The sequence below is a fragment of the Nycticebus coucang genome, chromosome 13 (genome assembly GCF_027406575.1).
Source record: "Nycticebus coucang isolate mNycCou1 chromosome 13, mNycCou1.pri, whole genome shotgun sequence".
NCBI lineage: Eukaryota > Metazoa > Chordata > Mammalia > Primates > Lorisidae > Nycticebus > Nycticebus coucang.
The window spans coordinates 56,535,401-56,557,583 of NC_069792.1; the positions used below are offsets into that span (position 1 = coordinate 56,535,401).

Genomic DNA, 22,183 nt, shown 5'->3' on the forward strand with positions numbered 1-22,183 from the left:
CAGCTCACAGCAACCTCCAACTCCTGGGCCTAAGCGATTCTCTTGCCCCAGCCTCCCGAGTAGCTGGGACTACAGGCGCCCCACAACATCCGGCTATTTTTTTGGTTGCAATTTGGCCGGGGCTGGGTTTGAACCCGCCACCCTCGGTATATGGGGCCGGTGCCCTACCGACTGAGCCACAGGCGCCGCCCATAAGCTAACAATCTTTAAAAGCAGTTTTAATGTGGGTGGCGCCTGTGGCTCAGTGAGTAGGGCGCCGGCCCCATATGCCGAGGGTGGCGGGTTCAAACCCAGCCCCGGCCAAACTGCAACAGAAAAATAGCCGGGCTTTGTGGCGGGCGCCTGTGGTCCCAGCTGCTCGGGAGGCTGAGGCAGGAGAATCGCATAAGCCCAGGAGTTAGAGGTTGCTGTGAGCCGGAGGGCGGTACAGTGAGACTCTGTCTCTACAAAAAAAAAAAGCAGTTTTAATGAACTAAATGTTTATCTAGAGAATATTTTAGTGGATTTTTACTTCTACAAATTGGGGGTGGGGGGGTGTTATACACAAAGAAAAACTAAGTACTAGTCCTTACTCATCACAAATAGCTTTACCTTAATTAAGTCACAAAGTTCTCCCTGACCTCAGTTTACCTCTAAATTGAAGAGATAGAAAAAGGTCTTCTCCAAATATCTCTAAAATCCCAGAAATTATTCCTTCAAAGATGAAAGCATAAAAAACAATGTCATACAGACAAGCTTCCTATTATTAGGTTAGTATAGTTTCTAAATTAAACTGACTTAACAATCTTTACAGCTTTTAGTTCTAACTAAAAACGTTCAAGACTCAGAACTTTGAAAGAATACACATACATGTTTGTATACCTATTTGTATAGTTTAATGATCAAAATAAAGTATCTTTTGTAAGTCCAACAATTAAATTTCTTAGAAGAAAAATGAGAGAAAACAATGAAAACTATACCATGGCAACTAATCAGTAAATTTTAATGTCTCAAAAGAAAATTAAATAATTAGAAAAAAGTTTTTCCATTATAGAGATTAATACTTTTCAAGGATATATGTTTTGCTTCAGGATATTCCCAAATTAAAGAAATTTGGCCAAAATTAAAATTATCAAATTGCAAAACTGAAAAAAATACTATAGACTATTATATTCAGGAAGATCATGCCGTAAGCAAATTGCTTTCAGCTTCTCCACTTCTATTTTTGCTCTTAGTAGCTCTTCCTCTAGCTGCTGCCTTCTTTTCAATCCATCCCTCTTCTCCTGAACATATAATCCAAAGTTTTTTTGGTTTTCTAAAATTATCTGATGCTCCTCTTTCAACATTTGCAGGATCTGAGGATCATACCCTAATAGTGACCTAAAATGTTCTCCACTCTCATGCCGAAAAATATCATCTCTCCTTGGGGTAGAAGATGGAGACGATGTCATTCTCATATCAACAGAAGAAAGTGAAGGTGATAAGGATGTTTCCATAACATGTACTAAGTCGTGTTCTTCTCTTTGCTCTAAAGTATCACTCTGTTGAGAATTTAAAACCAGTGGAAGAGGTGGTTTAATGTCTTCTTCTTGCTTCACCTCCACTGTAATAGCAACAGGATGGTGATCCAACATTACCTGTAGTGAGCTGGTACCAGCCTGTGCCTCTGCATCCAAGTTTGCACTATAGCACACAAAAAAGCATTATAAAATGTAAATCAAATGAAGACAAGAATATATTTATAGCACAATTTCCCATTTAATATACATTAAATTATAAAGCTTTAAAACCATAAAGAAAAATCACAAAACAAAAAAGATTTTAACATTTAGAGTAACAAATTAAAGTTACCAAAACTGGGATTGCAATAATATATACTCACTAGGTCTCTACTAGCACCCCACATCCTTAACTTTAAAATTGGGCTTTTCTTTTGCTTGAGACAGGGTCTCGCTCTTGCCAAAGCTGGAGTACAATGGTGTGATTATAGTTCATGCAGCCTCAATCTCCTGGGCTCAAGCAAACCTCCTGCCTTGGTCTCCTAAAGTGCCAGAATTATAGGCGTGAGCCACCATGTAGGCCAAAATTGGGCTTTTAAAAGGGGAGGAAACAACAAATACTATACAAAGTCAGTGAAGAAAATAAAAAAGAAAAGCCATTTGTAATGCTCTCAAAGAGAAAACAATTGCTCCTGCTTCACAGATGGTGCAAAGAGCCATTTAATGCATTCTCACCCTTGTTACAATTATACCTTAGCCCTAGAACTCCTGCTTCTGCTCTCCTGGACTGATCTAAAAACCACCAAGTCACAGTTCTTCAAGACGACAGTGGAAGACCATCTATGAGAGGTTATGATTTCCACATTTGTCAAAATAAAAAATAAAAACAGATTTTGTACAGCTTTGTGATATGCCCAACTATAAGGGATTATCCTAACTATCGTATTTCAGATGCAATGGCATTCCTTCTTTACACTATCCTGAACCACATAACTCAGTGGTTCCTGTAAGTCTTTCAACCATTGGTCAGGTAAAGTTCACAAAAGCAAGGTTTATTCCCTACCACTATATATCCAGTACCTAGCATAATACTGTACTTGAAACCTATAAAGTAGATACAGGTGCTCATTATATGTTGAATGAGTGAATAAATGAACAAATGAAATTATTTTTTTCATGTTTTTTTAATGTTTTTAAATGGCCTACAGATATAATGAAGATTTATTAAATTACACGTAAGTTCCATAAAATATGGATTCATAGAGGCAACTACAATTTTAGCATAATTTAAACTTAGAAATAATATTTGATACATCATAAACGTAATGCACCTGAAAATTTTATTTCAAAAATAATTTCATGTAAGCCAGGCATAGTGACTCACACCTGTAATCCTAGCACTTTGGAGGCTGAAGCAGGTAAACTAGTGAGCTCAGGGGTTCGAGACCCGCCGAAGCAAGAGTGAGACCACATATCTACTAACAATAGAAAAACTAGCCAGACACTTTGGCAGATGCCTATGGTCCCAGCTACTTGGGAGACTGAGGCAAGATGATTTCTTGAGCCCAAGAGTTTGAGGTTGCCATGAGCTATGATGCCACGTCACTACCCAGGATGAAAGAGTGAGATTCTGTCTCAGAAAAATGGATAGAATAGAATAGAATAATTAATTTTATGTATACTATGAAGCTGTTTTTTAAAAATAATTTCATGTATATCATAAAGAATATACAATCTTGTTTCTTGAGTATCTTAATTATGTTAAAATTTTAGAGGGGAAAGAGATTATTGGAACATGAATGGAAGTATTTGACATTATTTAAGGGACATTTTACAAATGATAACATAGTGTAAAAAATACATTCCATACATAATGATTAAAACACCAGCAAGTTAAGTTCAAGTGGACCATATGGGAAAAAAATCTCTTCGTATATCACTTAACTAATGGCATAAAATTGCAGATACTTAGCACAGAGAAAAAGCAAAACTCATACATATATTGTATATAATGAAAAACTTATTTAAGGATTATATAAATTCCTTCATTTTTGTTTTTGTCATTTTTTTGTCATTTTATGATTTCCAAAAACAAAACAATGGATTATAAATGTAATTCAAATTAGCGAGATCTGTTTCTGTTAATATCTCTGCTAAAACTTGGAATGGGAAAGGTAAAACTACATATGAAAATTAAGCTTTCAAAATATACACAATTACTATTCCAGATTAGTATGTGTAAAAGAATGTAAACATAAACATTATATTCCCAAGTAAATTTAAAATGTTTTATATCTGGACTATTCCATTCCATTTTAGTTCAATCATTTTAAGTAAGGCATAATAAAGTTAAAAAAAAAAAAAAAAGCCTTGGCTCAGCACCTATAGCTCAGCGGCTAGGATGCCAGCTACATACACTGAGAGTGGTGGGTTCGAATCCAGCCCGGGCCTGCCCAACAAGAATGACAACAACAACCAAAAAATAGCCGGCTGTTGTGGCAGGTGCCTACAGTCCCAGCTACTTGGGAGGCTGAGACAAGGGAATCGCTTAAGCCCCAGAGTTTGGAGTTGCTGTGAGCTTGGATGCCACCACACTCTATCAAGGGCGACATAGTGAGACTCTGTCTCAAAAAAAAAAAAAAAAAAAAAATTATAGGATAATTATAAACTTTTGAGATAATTATTAAGATTCAAGATGTCATTCAAATAATTAGAAGCACATTAAATATATAAATATGTTAAACTAAAATATAGAAAATGTCAGCATAGAGAATTTAAATGGCATGTTTCTAGCATTCTTTCCTTTAAAATCAAAAAAATTGGTATGATTTTAAAAGTAGGTATAGAGGGGCGGCGCCTGTGGCTCAAAGTAGGGTGTCGTCCCCATATGCCATATGCCGGAGGTGGCGGGTTCAAGCCCCGGCCAAAAACTGCAAAAAAATAAAAATAAAAGTAGGTACAGAAAGGCATAAATCAATTAACTCATTTTTATTAGGAAAATGTTGGTGTCCCAAAAGACTTTGTGTATGTTATATGTATATGCATACAAATGATAAAAATGCAAACATTTGTTTATTTATATGTTGCTTCTCTTCTATATTCACTGTATTTTTAAAATAGCAACTAAAATTATAGTTTCTATGTAGTTTTCAAATTATAAAAAACTACATTTAATACCGAAAAGGTATAAGTCATACCTACAAAGCAAAAAAACATTTTTCTCTACAGTTCAGGAGGGATCTGAAAAGGTAGCACGACAGATAACAATTTTACAATGGAGCTTCTTTAGCCATCGAGCACACTGGGATTTCATCATTTGTCATTATAGTGAACATTTTAATTAGTGGCCCCAAAAATTAATCCACTGTGGATCCATGTCCTGGATTCCCACTGGTGATGTTTTTTTTCTATGCTAACAAGTAGAAATAAATAGTATATGGCAAGAAGATAGGCTCAAAAATTTTTTCCTAGTAAATTACCCAAAATAAGAGATATTCTTGGCTAAAAAATTTTTTCCCTGCTTCTCTCCAAATTTCAAAGGGATTTTACAGGTAATCAATAATATATTTATATATCCACCAATAGAAAAGTACACTGTATAAAAGCTTTGTTTGAAAAGCCCCTTAACAAGGAGTTTATAATTTGCTTAAATCACCCTAAATGGTTCAGAAGAAGAATATAGCTGCCATTTTTACCTTTTGCCAAGGATTATAATTTGAATTTGTAGCAAGATAATCGTTTTGAAGATTCCCAGGGAAATAGTCATACAAAGCACAAAGTTAACCAAAAAATTGTTTCTGGCCATAAAAGAAACCAGTTGCTCTACGGGTTTATTAAAATTCAGAGTTTCATATCCTTGCAAAGCAGTAAGAGAAAGCTTATTCTTTTCCGTGTGGCTCAAGATCAAAGTGAAACTAGAGCATTAATAAATAAAAACAACATAAACTTTTAATTATATTAAGAATTCTGAATCCCTAATTAAACATTAATTCCCTTTAGCTGTGTTCAACTTATTTTAAATGTTCTAGAAAAAAAATTAAACTGTTTTCATATACAGTCATGTCTTTAATAAGTTTACTCATTGATTTCTGTTTTATTTGTTAGTTCAATGTATGCTCAGTAAGTGTAGACAGAGACAATTGAGTGCAGACACTGACAAATTCATTCAAAACCAAAGGTTCCTTTTCTCTGCAAACTGCTAACTTTATAAAATTTTATATAAAATTAAAAATGCCAATGAGATGTAATCTTAAATTTTTAAAAAGTACCTCTCAAAAGTAAATTAAATAACTTAATTTTAAGGCTTAAAAAGTTTATGAAGTGATGTCACAAATTTCATGCCTCCTTAACCTTTACTTTTAGAAACTACAAGGGGAGGGGGGGAGGGGAAGACAGTAAAAAAAAAAAGTAGCTTAAATCAAATGCAGCAGAAAAATTCCTTATAACCTCACTTTTCTTTTTAAGAATGCAAAACAAAGACACTATTCATTGCCCCCCTTGTGAGGATGCTTACCATGCATATCTCTATCACAACTAAGCCAAAGCTCAATAGACAGGAGGCGCCATAATTTTCCACAACAAAATAAAATAAAGCTTACCTTTGTATGTGGTTCCTGTCTCTTACCAGGCAAAAACTGGAAATCTGGGGTATCATCTCCATAACTTTCTTGGTTGGCTCAGAAATATTGCTTTTAAAATCTGATTGGGTCTCTTTTTGCTGCAATAGCTCCTGTTTGGCATATTCTTTGAGCCTTTTGTAAAGGGTGCGTAGGCCCTGCGCTGTTCGAGAAGGGCGGTCTACTCCAATTGCATTATAGTTAACTGCTATGATATCCCAACATCTATTCTTTTCCACTATTACTGAATGTTTATTAGTATGTTCTTCGAGAATTTTCACATATGGCTTCACAAGCTTTAGCAAATCAAGCTTTTCAGATAAGGTAAAATTGGAAGATCTAGCCTTTCCTACCATTGTTCTTTTCAAATTAAGTAGGCAGTTTCTGAAACCACCATGCAGCCTTCAGCTCTGCCCAGCTCTTTTCACAAACAGAAAAAGATCAGGCTTAACTAGGCTAGCCTCATTTAGGCCCACGCCTACAGGGGAGGGTTTATTAAAATTCCTCCAGCTTAAGCTGACGCAGGTTCAGGAAATCTGCTTAAGCCAAGCCTGACCTACATAAAGCTTCACACTGAAGAAGACAGGAAGGCACAAGCAAAACACACTTGTATATAAAGGAAACAGCTCGAGATAGGATTTAATACACAAAGGTCTAGAGATAAACATGGAACACAGCTAAAAATTAGCTAATTGTGAAAATATTGAATTCCCACACATGTATGCCTAGCTGATAGACTGAAACTGCACTGCAGTATACTTTAATAAAAACAAAAGAGGAACTGTTCTATGCTATTTGTTTACAAATCTAGTAGATAGAAAACTAAAATATATGGGTGGTGAATATAATAATTCCTAACAGAGCCCTTCATCACAGTTTGTGAGCTGAGTATTTCTCCCTTACAAAATCTGCATAATGCTAGTCCTGCTGTCAATCAGGAATTGCATATCCTCTAGCTAGTTAGGTTACACCCAGGCTCAGATTCCACAGTAAAGCTAAGCTTCTCCTTCATTTTACAATTTACATTACTCCCTGCATATTTTTTCAGTTATTTAAAAAGAAATTTTTGTTGAACATTAAGTCAAAAATGCAGATAAAAAATTATATTTTTAAAGCAATGGATTATTTAGCTGTAATGTATGTGACTACGCTAGCCTACTTTATCATGTATAAAAAAAATCACTATTCATGGAGAGAAACAGCATAATCATGTCTTAAGACTTCACACAACAAAATCACATTTGCTATTATAATAGAGCAGGATTTTTTTATTTAGCTATGTTCACACAATTCAGACTAGTCTAGCCATTTTCAAGACCAAAAGTTTCAGCGCCTACAATATATTTTCTAATTCTAGTATGAAAATATATGATAAATAATAACATAAGCAAGCAAGCCTATTTTGTCATGATATACATTTCTCCGACAGGAGAATGAATTAGAACATACTTAAACAGAGTTCAACTCAATCGAACAATTACTGAACACCTAGAAAAATGCCCTCAAGACCTGTGCAAGACCCCAGAAAATCAAAGGTGAATCTAGATACAGTCTCCTTTTAGGGAACTGTAGTTCCCACAGAAACACTATAAATTCTCAACAGCCTTGTTTTTAATTCTTTAAACAAAAATACACAAATGAAATTTATAGAATTCTCACAATGAGTCTAAAAACCAAACGGTGTGACTGAGGCAAGGATCTCAATCAATACAGGTTATTAAGTCAGCTTTAGGGGGTGTCCAAGAAAAACCCAAACCATAGATGCTTCTGCGACTGTTTTTCCAAAGAGGTTTTCTGGAGGTTTAGTATGTATATATTTCCTCAAATAGGGGCAAAGTAGGAGGGACGGTAGACAGTAAGGTAAATGGCTACATTCTTTAGTTAGTGCCCAGGAAATCTACATTCTATACCAGAAAAGGTGAATGTTTGAAAAGGAAAAGAAAAAGAAAAGGAAGAATCATTTATGCAGACAGCCTCTGGGTAGGTGGAATTATGATTCACTTTCTGTCTGTGTTCTGCACCTGGGAAGATAAGCTTGCAATTATCAGTGTGACATCTAACAGAGTTTAGTTTTAAGAGCCAGATCTATACTGTAGACCTTTAGTTACTATTGGCCTGTCCGTGCCATGGAAGGTCAGCAAAGAATTTATTTATTAATGATCTGTGAGGGCAGTCTGTCATAAATGCAAGAGGCCTTTTACCTTTCTTTGGGGATCTGACTAATGAATGTTAGCAATGGCTATTCATTTGGAAAAGGATGTTGCATGGCTCAGCCTCCAGGCTTGACTTTTCCTTTTGCATAAAGTGTTTAGGGATCTTGAGATTTTTTTTATTTTCATTTACAAAGTAGACAATGTGCTAGAAACTTTAACGTATAATCTGTCAGACAAAAAGCAAAAGATTGTCAAGCCTTCTATGGAATGCTAGGTGTTGTGTGTCACATCCTACTGGGAAATCTGATTCTATATTAGTCCTACCCTTTCATTGTTTTTGAGTAGTTTTACAGTAAACTATAGAAAATAGAAATGCAAATGATCTTGTCTATAAACAAGCAAATTAAAAATTGACCATCCCCCAAAACAACTGGACCACAGGTATTCAAAGTCTTTCTAGCTTTTCCTGAGCTTTTAAAATCTTCAAAGAATGTTCAAGGAACACAGGATATATATCAATACTTTATTTGGATATTATTTGTCAGAACAAATAAAGGTATTGTGTTAAGAAATGAAATATTGGCTTGGCACCTGTGGCTCAAGCGGCTAAGGTGCCAGCCACATACACCTGAGCTGGTGGGTTCGAATCTAGCCCGAGCCCGCTAAACAACAATAACGGCTGCAACCAAAGAATAGCCGGGTGTTGTGGCGGACACCTGTAGTCCCAGCTACTTGGGAGGCGGAGGCAGGAGAATCGCTTGAGCCCAGGAGTTGGAGATTGCTGTGAGCTGTGATGATACATCACTCTACCCAGCTTGAGGCTCTGTCTCAAAAAAAAAAAAAGAAATGAAATATTCCAGCTTGAGTAAGAGTGAGACCCCATCTCAAAAAAATAGCTGGATATTGTGATGGGTGCCTGTAGTCCACCAGAACAGGCAATGTTTGGGAGGCCAAGGCAAGAGAATGAGGTTACTGTGAGCTATGACACTAGGGCACTCTATCAAGGGTGACAAGGTAAGACTGTCTCAAAAAAAAAAGAAAAGAAATGAAATGAGGGCAGCACCTGTGGCTCAGTGAGTAGGGTGCCGGCCCCATATACCGAGGGTGGCGGGTTTGAACCCAGACCCGGCCAAACTGCAACAAAAAATAGCCAGGCGTTGTGGCGGATGCCTATAGTCCCAGCTACTCGGGAGGCTGAAGCAAGAAATCGCCTAAGCTCAGGAGTTGGAGGTTGCTGTGACCTGTGACACCACAGCACTCTACTGAGGGCGATAAAGTAAGATTCTGTCTCTAAAAAAAAAGAAATTAAATTAAATGCTAAAAAAAAAAATATATATATATATATGTGAAAGCACACTCACTCTCACAATCAGGGAAATGTATGTGTACAGTAAAAATGATGTTCATTTATAGATTGACAAATTTTTTTAATATTGCAAATGTCAAGAGTGGATAAGAGAAAAAGTACTCTTGCATTTTTGAGAGGGTATAAAATGGCATTTTGTGTTCTGGAAGTATCTATTAATATGCTACATGAGTAAAAAAATCTAAAATTTTGGTAATTTTACTTCTCAGAATCTAACTTAGGAAAAGACTCAAATGTACACAGGAGAAATGAAGTATTTTATGTAGTTGCATAGTACTGGAAACAATCTAAAAGTACATCAGTTGGGAATTAGTTAAAAATCATAGAGTATATCCACATTATGGTCTACTCCAAGCAGGATTAAAATAAAAGGAGATTTCGAAATACTGGCATAGAACAAGCTCCAAAACATATGGCAAGCTAAAAGAGCAAGTAAAACAAAAAAAAGAAAAGAAAGGAAAGAAATTTAACTCAGCTATTGAGCATTTTAAATGTGAATGAGAAGGAGGAAATGAATTTTAAATAGTAATAAATTTAATTTATAAACTGAGGCAGCATAATTTTCCCTTAAAAACAATTTTACCGTCTTGTTAGAAGTACAATTTACCTTACTCTTTCTATCACATATGATAATGCCAAAAGATAAAATTAGGCATAGCACCCATAACACAGTGGTTACAGCACCGGCCACATGCAGCGAGGCTGGCAGGTTCAAACCTGGCCTCCGCCAGCTAAACAGCAAAGACAACTATAACAAAAAATAGCCGGGTGTTTGTGGCAGGCACCTGTAGTCCCAGCTACTTGGGAGGCTGAGGCAAGAGAATCACTTAAGCCCAAAAGTTTGAGGTTGCTGTGAGCTGGGACACCACAACAATCTACTGACGGCGACACAGTGAGACTCTGTCTCAAAAAAAAAAAAAAATCTTAAGTAGCTTTTATTTGAGATTCATGATTTACAGCAGAATTCATCCTATAAAAATGAATGAAAACTCTCAGTGGGCAGTAGCAGAACAATAGGTTTTTGTAAGACAGAAACCAGTGCTAGGCCTAGCGGGCCTAGGTTAAGGTGGAAAAGTGTTAGGCCTAGGCTAAAGTGGAAAAATACCAGTTAACTCCAGGCAAATTTCCAGGCTGCAAGCTTTCAAAAAAATGGAGTAAGTCTAGTTCACTCCCAAGAAAGATGGGAAAGTACTAATTGATTTCTTGCTTCTAGTTCACTCCCAATTTCTTGCTTGGCTAACTCCCTGGGAAACAGACCGTGAGGTACCAAATGTCCCCAGATTGACCTTTAAAAAAATAACAGTGGTGAAAGTACTGAAAAAAGATGTATAACTGACTAATCACAAAATTCTGCTTCTGTTAACCTACCCAGATGCACTAGGCAGCCTGCGCGACAACCAGGTTGCAGACCAAGCCTTAAAAACTCCACCCCTTAAGCACTTGGGGCTGCTCTCAGAAACCCCTCATTGAGACACTAAGGCAGTTGTCGGTGGCTCTTCAGTAAAAGACTCCCTTGCAAATTCGGCTTGTCTGGCTGTGTGGTCTCTAGGGGAACTCCTGGGCATTAATACCAAAGACAGTTAATATGAGGTTACTTCAAGTTACTTTTTTTTTTTTTATTTGTAGAGACAGAGTCTCACTTTATGGTCCTCTGTAGAGTGCCGTGGCCTCACACAGCTCACAGCAACCTCCAACTCCTGGGCTTTAAGCGACTCTCTTGCCTCAGCCTCCCGAGTAGCTGGGACCACAGGCGCCCGCCACGACGCCCGGCTATTTTTTGGTTGCAGTTTGGCCGAGGCCGGGTTTGAACCCGCCACCCTCGGCATATGGGGCCGGCACCCTACCAACTGAGCCACAGGCGCCGCCCCAAGTTACTTTTTTGTAAGAGTTAAAGCAGAGGAAACTTCCTTATTACACTGGCACAGGTAGACTAATATGTCCTTTTTCCAGGAAAAACTGGTCTGTTTTGTCATCTGCTTCCTTAGAGCTTCAGTATGATTATGTGGCATTTAGGATGGGTGTCTCTATTTTGTTTTCCTCTGATACGCTAGAGCCTAGTGCGGGAGCTCAGTGCAAAACAATGGCCTCACATAATTTTTATTTGACAACAGTTTCTAATATTACTGACAAGCACTCCTTACTTTGCCAAATGTTAGTCAGGCTCCCTTTAAGTCCTCTTCTCCAAAAAAAAAAGAAAGAAAAGTCCTCTTCTCCACTAGTCCTTGGCCTTGGCCTGATGAGGCCAGTTTATCCCCTCCGCCCTTAAGATCTAAACAAGTTCCTCTTCCCATCCACTCATACTTAACCAAGTTCTAACAGTATTAATAATTTTTCATGCACTAAGTCTCCCACCCTGCAAATCCCAACTGCATTGGAAGTTCACTTCAACCTCTCCCCTATTGTAGTATACTGAATCAAGTGTTCCCTTGCCTGTTTAACCTGATGGTGCAATTTTCCTTCGACATTACACATAAACAAACTGATACAGTTTGAATAATTTTTCTTCTATACACTGGTATAACATTTTAATGTTTGTATATTTCATGTACACAACATAAATTAGTGATAGCGTATGTAAATTATAATTAATGATATGAAATATTTATTTCCATTTTAATTACAACTAAATTTCTTGTTTAAAATATTAGACTGGGGGCGGTGCCTGTGGCTCAGTTGGTGGGGCGCCGGCCCCATATACCAAGGGTGGCGGGTTCAAACCCGGCCCAGGCCAAACTGCAACCAAAAAATAAATGGGCGTTGTGGCGGGCGCCTGTAGTCCCAGCTACTCGGGAGGCTGAGGCAAGAGAATCGCTCAAGCCCAGGAGTTGGAGGTTGCTGTGAGCTGTGTGAGGCCACGGCACTCTACCGAGGGCCATAAAGTGAGACTCTGTCTCTACAAAAAAAAAAAAAAATATTAGACTGGACAAGTGGCCAGGCCTGGTGGCTCACCCCTGTAATCCTAGCACTTTATTAAGTTAAGGTGGGAGGATTGCTTAACACCAGGAGATCAAGACTAACCAGGGCAACACAGAGAAATCTCATCTCTACAAAAAGCAAATTTTAAAATGTTTTTAAAAAAGGGGTTGAGTGGAAATATCATGTTCAACTTTTTAAGGGAGACTATAAAAAACATCATGGATATAGTTGGTTAAAAACATTACAAATATCTGTGCAAATGCTATGAATCACTGCCAGTTTAGGAAGTGGTACAAGAAACAGAATAATTGTTTTTGTTCTTTGACAATGCTTGTTGGTTGAGTCACAGAGTTTTACAAAAAATTATTACACTGTCTAAAAGTAAAAAAACTCAAATTGTTTTTCTTCTGCTCTTACAACAATCAGCACAAGAATTCTGTGACCAAAGCTGTGAGGGTTCCTCCCAGCATACAAAGAAGCAACCAATTTTGCACCAGAGACCAGCTGGGTATCCTCCAATTCAATTCCAATGCTATCTACCAGAAGATGGTGTCAGATCACACAGGTTGACAGCTCAGTTCCACAAGACTGCCTCCCCCACCAATCACAAGTCCAGAGCTCCAAACTTCTGATCAATCAGCTTTGTGGTTTCTACCACCCTTTTCGTGTTTGATTAATTTCCTAAAGCAACTCTTATTAACTTAGGGACACACATCTACAGGTTTATTATAAAGGATATTATGAATATAAAGGATACAAATGAACAACCAGATATGAGATGCATAGGGCAAAGGAAAGCAAAGCTTCATGCCCTTCACAGGTGTGCTACCCTCCAGAAACCTCCATATGTCCAGCTCTCTGGAAGCTCTCCAAACCCAGTGTTTTGGGTTTTTATGTAAGCTTCATTACATAGACATAATTGATTGAATCGCTGCCACTGGTCATCAATTTAACTTTTATTCTCTCTTCCCTTTTCAGTGTTGGGGGGAATGGGACTGAAAGCCCCAATTCGCTAATAATGTCTTGGTCTTTCAGGTGCCCAGCTCCCATCCTGAAGCTACCTAGGAGCTGACAGCCATCAGTCAATCCTTAGCACAAAAAAGACATCATTTTGGAGCTTATGAGGATTTTAGGAATTGGTTCTAGAAAACAGGATCATAGACCAAATATGTATTTCACAATCTCATAACTCCAACTTGAGATTTTTTTGAGAAAAAAAAAGAATGCTTGCCAGACATTTAGTAATCAAAGGCAAAAAATGGCAATGAAATTTGTTTTGTCAGCAATATCACAATGCACATATATGAAGTAAATGTGAAGCTCCAAGGAAAAGGTAGGTTTAGTTATAAGAGAACTAGACAGTTAATTTATGTTTTTGCTTTTGTGTTTTTGTTAGATTAACAAGTAAAAATTGGGGCTCGGCACCTGTAGCTCAAGTTGCTAAGGCGCCAGCCACATACACCTAAGCTGGCAAGTTCAAATCCAGCCCGGGACCGCCAAAAAATAAAGACAACTACAACCAAAAAATAGCCGGGCGTTGTGGTGGGCACCTGTAGTCCCAACAACCACTTGGTGGAGGTGGAGGCAAGAGAATAGCTTGAGCCCAGAAGTTTGAGGTTGCTGTGAGCTGTGATGCTACAGCACTCTACCTAGGGTGACAGCTTGAGGCTCTGTCTCAAAAAAAAAAAAACAAGTAAAAATTGGATCTACCTATGGTATATAACATGTTTTAATTTATATTTACATTACGGAATGGCTAAATCAAGATCTTGCATATATGTATTCCCTCATATAATTTTTTTTGTGGTGAAGACAAAATCTACTCTCTTAGCAATTTTCAAGTGTACAAATATATTGTAATTCAACATAGTCACCATGATATACATACAAATAAATCTCTTGAACTTATTCCTCCTGCACGAAAATTTTGTGTCCTTTGACTAACATCTTCCCAACCTCCCGAAATCCTATCCTCTGGCAACCTCTTTACTCTGTTTCTGAGTCCCACTTTTTTATATCCCATATATATAAATGAGATCATATAGTATTTATATTTTTATACCCAGTTATTTCATAATGCCATCCAAGTTCATCTCAATTGATGGAAATAACGAGATTTTTTCCATTTTTTAAGGCTGATATTCCATTGTGTATATATACCACTTTTCTTCATCCACTTGCTGTTAATGGAAAAATTCACATCTAAACTGAACATAATTTAATAAGTGCTATTACACATTTTCTAGCATGAATCAATATAAAGAAACGTTTAATAAAAATCAAAACACCTACAAAAACTATGAGAAAAATTTGATAGAATGTTAATACTGACAAATTTAGAGCTACATTTTAATTTATAAATACTCTTTTAAATTCAATGCAACATCAAATTGACACTGTTAGCAAATTTATTAACTTGTACAGACATACATTTAAAACTTTATTTTTTTGAGACATAGTCACCTAGGCTAGAGTGCCCTGGCATCACAGCTCGTAGTAACCTCAGACTCCTGTACTCAAATAATCCTCATGCCTCAGCCTCTGAGAAGCTAGGACCACAGACGCCCACCACAACACACAGCTAATTTTTCTATTTTTAGCAGAGATAGGGTCTTGCTTTTGCGAAGGCTGGTCTTGAACTCCTGAGCTCAAGCAATGCAACTGCCTCTGCCTCCTAGAGTGCTGAAATTACAGACATGAGCCACCGAGCCTGGCCAAAACTAATATGCATTTCCTTCCCAAAAAAATCAATTATTTCTTCTTTTTTTGTACATAGTCTACCTTTGTCACCCTTAGCAGAGTGCCATGGCATCACAGCTTACAGCAACCTCAAACTCTAGGGCTTAAGCAATTCTCTTGCCTCAGCCTCAATCAATACTTTTTTCTCTTTTTTTTTTTTTATTAAATCATAGCTATGTACATCCATGCAATCATGGGGCACCATACACTGTTTTTATATACAATTTGAAATATTTTCATCACACTGGTGAACATAGCCTTCCTGACATTTTCTCAGTTATTGTGTTAAGACATTTATATTCTATATTTAGTAAGCTTCACATATACCCTTGTAAGATGCACCGTAGGTGTAATCCCACCAATCACCCTCCCTCAGCCCACCCTCCACCCTCCCCTCCCCTCCCTTTCCCTTTCCGCATATTCGTAGGTTATAATTGGGTGATAGCTTTCATATGAAAGCTATAAATTAGTTTCATTGTAGGGCTGTGCACATTGGATACTTTTTCTTCCATTTTTAAGATAGTTTGCTAAGTAGAATATGTTCCAGCTCCATCCAAGTAAACATGTAAGAGGTAAAGTCTCCATCTTTCTTTAAGGCTGCGTAATATTCCATGGAATACATATACCACAATTTATTAATCCACTCGTGGGTTAATAGGCACTTGGACTTCTTCCATGACTTACCAATTATGAATTGGGCTGTGATAAACATTCTGGTACAAATATCTTTGTTATGATGTGATTTTTGGTCTTCTAGGTATATACCTAGTAGAGAAATTGTAGGATCGAACGGCAGGTCTATTTTTAGATCTCTAAGTGTTCTCAAAAAATCTTTCCAAAAGGAATGTATTAATTTGCATTCTCACCAGCAGTGTAGAAGTGTTCCCTTTTCTCCACATCCACGCCAACATCTCTGGTCTTGGGATTTTGTGATATGGGCTAATCTTATTGGAGTTAGATGATATCTCAAAGTTGTTTTGATTTGCATTTCTCTGATGATTAAGGATGATGAGCATTTTTTCATATGTCCATAAGACATGCACCTGTCTTATTCAGAGCAGTTTCTCTTCAAGTCCCTTGCCCAACCTGCGATGGAATCACTTGTTCTTTTCTTGCTTATACGTTTGAGTTCTCTGGATTCTGGTTATTAAACCTTTGTCAGAGACATAACCTGCAAATATCTTCTCCCATTCTGAGGGCTGTCTGCTTGCTTTACTTACTATGTTACTGGCTGTGCAGAAGCTTTTTAGTTTGATCAGGTCCCAGTAGTGTATTTTTGAAGCTGCTTCAATTGCCCAGGGGGTCCTCCGCATAAAATACTCACCAAGACTGATTTCTTCAAGAGTGTTCCCTGCACTCTCTTCTAGTATTTTATAGTTTCATATCTTAAGTTTAAATCTTTAATCCAGTGAGAGTCTATCTAGTTAATGGTGAAAGGTGTGGGTCCAGTTTCAGGTTCTTCTACAGGATGCCAGCCAGTTCACCCAGCACCATTTGTTAAATAGGGAATCTTTTCCCCACTGAATGTTTTTAATTGGCTTGTCAAAGATCAAATAGCGGTAAGTAGCTGGGTTCATCTTTTGGTTCTATATTCTGTTCCATACATCTACTTCTCTGTTTTTGTGCAAGTACCATGCTGTTTTGATCACTATTGATTTATAGTATAGTCTGAGGTCCGGTAGCGTTGATTCCTCCTGCTATGTTTTTATTTCTGAGTAATGTCTTGGCAATTCGAGGTTTTCTCTGATTCCAAATAAAACAAAGTATTATTTTTTCAAGATCTTTAAAATATGACAGTGGAGCTTTAATAGGGATTGCATTAAAATTGTATATTGCTTTGGGTAATATGGACACTTTAACAATGTTGATTCTTCCCAACCATGAGCATGGTACGTTTTTCCATTTGTTAACATCTTCAGCTATTTCTTTTCATAGAGTTTCATAGTTCTCTTTATAGAGCTCTTTCACGTCCTTTGTTAGATAAACTCCCGAATATTTCATCTTCTTTGGCACTACTGTTAACGGGATAGAGTCCTTAACTGTTTTTTCAACTTGACTATTGTTGGTATATATAAAGTCTACCGATTTATGAATGTTGATTTTGTAACCTGAGACACTGCTATACTCCTTCATCACTTCTAACAGTTTTGTAGTAGAATCCCTGGTGTTTTCTAGATATACAATCATATCATCTGCGAAGAGTGAAAGTTTGATCTCTTCTGACCCCATATGGATACCCTTGATCACCTTTTCTTCCCTAATTGCAATGGCTAAAACTTCCATTACACTGTTAAAGAGCAGGGGAGACAATGGGCAACCTTGCTAATTCCTGATCTGAGTGGAAATGATTCCAATTTAACTCCATTCAATACGATATTGGCTGTGGGTTTGCTGTAGATGGCCTGTATCAGTTGAAGAAATGTCCCTTCTATACCAATTTTCTTAAGTGTTCTGACCATGAAGGGATGCTGGATATTATCAAAAGCTTTTTCTGCATCAATTGAGAGAATAAAATGGTCTTTGCTTTTTAATTTGTTTATGTGCTGAATTATATTTATAGATTTACGAATATTGAACCAGCCTTGAGAACCTGGGATAAAACCCACTTGGTCATGGTGTATAATTTGTTTGACGTGTTGCTGGATTCTGGTTGTTAGGATCTTGTTGAATATTTTTGCATCTATAGTCATTAGTGATATTGGTCTATAATTTTCTTTTCTTGTTGGGTCTTTTCCTGGTTTGGGGATCAGGATGATGTTTCCTTCAGAGAATGTGTTGGGTAGTATTCCTTCCTTTTCTATATTTTGGACAAGGTTGAGTAATATAGGTACTAGTTCCTCTTTAAAGGTTTGGTAGAATTCTGACGTGAAGCCATCTCGTTCCGGGCTTTTCTTTTTAGGGAGATTTTGTATTGTTGATGCTATTTTACAACTTGATATAGGCCTGTTCAACATTCCCACTTGATTCTGGCTAAGTCTTGGAAGGTGGTATGCTTCTAAATATTGGTCAATTTCCTTCAGATTTTCATATTTCTGAGAATAAAGTTTCTTGTAATATTCATTAAGGATTTTTTGAATTTCTGAAAAGTCTGTTGTTATTTTGTCTTTGTCATTTCTGATAGATGAAATTAGAGATTTTACTCTTTTTTTCCTGGTTAGGTTAGCCAAAGGTTTATCTCTTTTATTGACCTTTTCAAAAAACCAACTTTTTGATTTATTGATCTGTTGTATGATCCTTTTGTATTCAATTTCATTTAATTCTGCTCTAATTTTGGTTATTTCTTTACTTCTACTGGGTTTGGGATTGGAATGTTCTTCCTTTTTCAGTTGCTTGAGATGTCCCATTAAGTTGTTAAATACCTCTCTTTCCGTTCCCTTGAGGAAGGCTTGCAGTGCTATAAATTTCCCTCTTAGGACTGCCTTTGAGGTATCCCAGAGGTTCTGATAATTCGTGTCTTCATTGTCGTTTTATTCCAAAAATTTGGTAAATTCCTTCTGAATCTCGTCTATGACCCAGCTATCATTCAGCTTCCATGTTTTTGAATGAGTATGCAGATTCCTGTTGTTACTGAGTTCAATTTTTAATCCATGGTGGTCCAAGAAGATGCAAGGAATAATTTCTATTATGTGTTAGGACAGACCAATGTCTTATATGTTAGGACAGACCAATGCTTTATACATTAGGACAGACCAATGCTTTATAATATTGGAACATATATATATATCCATAACTCATACAAAATAAATCACCATTTCATATTTGACAATGTTTTCTTATATTTTTAATAAATAGAATAAGTTTAATTTGTTTTCCTATGACTTTCAGTGGTTTTAATATTTCAAGAAGACCAAATTTAGAGTTGTGCTTTTTTGTTGGCCTGGGCAGAGTTTGAACCCACCAACCTGGGTGTATGTGGCCAGCACTGCAACCAATGCACTATGGGCACCAAGCTCAAAATTTAGAGTTTTGATTTTGTAAGGTTTGTCAAATATCAATGGCATAAAACATTCAAATAAGATTATAAGACGAAACATTTTAAAGAAAATACATAGTCAACTGGATCACATGTAAGTTCTTTCATGAGCTTCATTTAACCTGCACAATATACAAACATTCTAAACTTTCTTTAACTTTTGCCCTGCCTTTCACTTTCTTACACAATCATTCTGTTTCAGGACAAAATTTATCACACAAGATTCTTCTTTTTTTTTTTTTACAGTGCTTTTTTTCTTTTAATTTATTTTTTTTTGTTAAATCATAGCTGTCCATATGTGTGCAATCATGGGGTACAATGTGCTGATGTCATATACAATCTGAAATATTCTCATCAAACTGTTCAATGTAGCCTTCACGGCATTTTCATAGTTATTGTATGTAGACATTTGTATTCTGCATTTAGTACATTTTGCCTGTACCCATTGTAAGGTGCACCATAGGTGTCCCCACCCATTACTCTCCCTCCACCCTGACTTCCCCCCTCTCCCTTGGCCCCTTCCCCATATTCTTGTGCTATAGTTGGGTTATAGCCTTCATATGAAAGCTATAGATTAGCTTCATAGTAGGGCTGAGTACACTGGATACTTTTTCTTCCATTCTTGAGATACTTTGCTAAGAAGAATATGTTCTAGCTCCACCCATGTAAGCATGAAAGAGGTAAAGTCTCCATCTTTCTTTAAAGCTGCATAATATTTCATGGTATACATGTACCACAGTTTGGTAGTCCATTCATGGGTCGATGGGCACTTGGGCTTCTTCCATGACTTAGCAATTATGAATTGGGCTGCAATAAACATTCTAGTACAGATGTCTTTGTTATATTGTGATTTTTGGACTTCTGGATTTATACCTGGTAAAAGAATTATAGGATCAAAGAGCAGGTCTATTTTTAGATCTCTAAATATTATCCAAACATCCTTCCAAAAGGAACGTATTAGTGTGCATTCCCACCAGCAGTGTAGAAGTGTGCCCTTTTCTCCACATCCACGCCAACATCTCTCGTCTTGAAATTTTGTTATGTGGGCTACTCTTACTGGGGTTAGGTGATATCTATAAAGTAGTTTTGATTTGCATTTCTCTGATGATTAAGAACGATAAGCTTTTTTTCGTGTGTTTGTAGATTGTGCGTCTTTAGAGAAGTTTCTCTTCAAGTCCTTTGCCCACCCTGAGATGGAATCACTTGTTCTTTTCTTGCTAATATGTTTGAGTTCTCTGTGGATTCTGGTTATTAAACCTTTATCGGAGGTATAACCTGCAAATATTTTCTCCCATTCTGAGGGCTGTCTGCTTGCTTTACTTACTATGTTCTTGGCTGTGCAGAAGCTTTTTAGTTTGATCAGGTCCCAGTTGTGAATTGCCTGGGGGGTCCTCCTCACAAAATATTCACCCAGGCCAATTCCTTCAAGAGTTTTCCCTACATGTTCTTCAAGTATGTTTATAGTTTCATGTCTTAAGTTTAAATCTTTAATTCAGTGAGAGTCTATCTTAGTTAATGGTGAAAGGTGTGGGTCCAGTTTCAGTCTTTTACAGATCGCCAGCCAGTTCACCCGGCACCATTTGTTAAATAGGAATCTTTTCCTCACTGAATGTTTTTAATTGGCTTGTCAAAGATCAAATAACGGTAAATAGCTGGATTCATCTCTTGGTTCTCTATTCTGTTCCAGACATCTACTTCTCTGTTTTTTGTGCCAGTACCTTGCTGTTTTGATCACTATGGATTTATAGTACAGTCTCAGGTCTGGTAGCGTGATTCCTCCTGCTTGGTTTTTATTTCTGAGTAAGGTTTTGGCTATTCAAGGTTTTATCTGATTCCATACAAAATAAAGTATTATTTTTTCAAGATCTTTAAAATATGACAATGGAGCTTTGATAAGAATTGCTTTAATATTATATATTGCTTTGGGTAGTATAGACATTTTAACAATGTTGATTCTTCCCAGCCATGAGCATGGTATGTTTTTCCATTTGTTAACATCTTCAGCTATTTCTTTTCTTAAAGTTTCATAGTTCTCTTTGTAGATAAACTCTCTTTCATGTCCTTTGTTAGATAAACTCCCAAATATTTCATCTTCTTTGGCACTACTGTGAAAGGAACAGAATCCTTGACTGTTTTTTCAGCTCAGCTATTGGGTGTTGATTTTGTAGCCTGAGACATTGCTGTATTCCTTGAGCACTTCTAAAAGTTTTGTAATAGAATCCCTAGTGTTTTACAGATACACAATCATGTCATCTGCGAAGAGTGAAAGTTTGATCTCTTCTGAGCCTATGTGGATACCCTTGATCGCCTTTTCTTCCCTAATTGCAATGGCTAAAACTTCCATTACAATGTTAAAGAGCAATGGAGACAATGGGCAACCTTGCCTGGTTCCTGATCTAAGTGGAAATGATTTCAACTTAACTCCATTCAATACGATATTGGCTCTGGGTTTGCTGTAGATGGCCTCTATCAGTTGAAGAAATGTCCTTTTTATACCAATTTTCTTAAGTGTTCTGATCATGAAGCAATGCTGGATATTATCAAAAGCCTTTTCTGCATCAATTGAGAGAATAATATGGTCTTTATTTTTTAGTTTGTTTATCTGCTGAATTACATTTATAGATTTACGTATATTGAACCAGCCTTGAGAGCCTGGGATAAATCCCATTTGGTCATGGTGTATAATTTTTTTGATCTGTTGTTGGATTCTGTTTGTTAGGATCTTATTGAGTATTTTTGCATCAATATTCATTAGTGATATTGGTCTATAATTTTCTTTTCTTGTTGGGTCTTTCCCTGGTTTAGGGATCAAGGTGATGTTTGCTTCATAGAATGTGTTGGGTAGTATTCCTTCTTTTTCTATGTTTTGGAAGAGGTTTAGTAATATGGGTACTAGTTCTCTAAAGGTTTGGTAGAATTCTGACGTAAAGCCATCTGGTCCT

The 22,183-nt window shown here is 36.9% G+C and overlaps 2 protein-coding genes across 2 annotated transcripts in view; both read right to left on the bottom strand.

Moving 5' to 3' along the window:
• Positions 1–22,183, bottom strand: part of RAD54B (RAD54 homolog B) — a 130,588-nt gene that overhangs the window by 59,550 nt on the left and 48,855 nt on the right. The window lies entirely within an intron of this gene.
• FSBP (fibrinogen silencer binding protein) lies at positions 965–6,524 on the bottom strand. The gene is made up of 2 exons (XM_053558637.1): positions 6,077–6,524; positions 965–1,662 (listed from the first exon to the last, which is right to left on the bottom strand). The coding sequence occupies exons 1-2, from the start codon at positions 6,448–6,450 to the stop codon at positions 1,137–1,139; spliced, it is 900 nt and encodes a 299-aa protein (XP_053414612.1). The 5' UTR covers positions 6,451–6,524; the 3' UTR covers positions 965–1,136.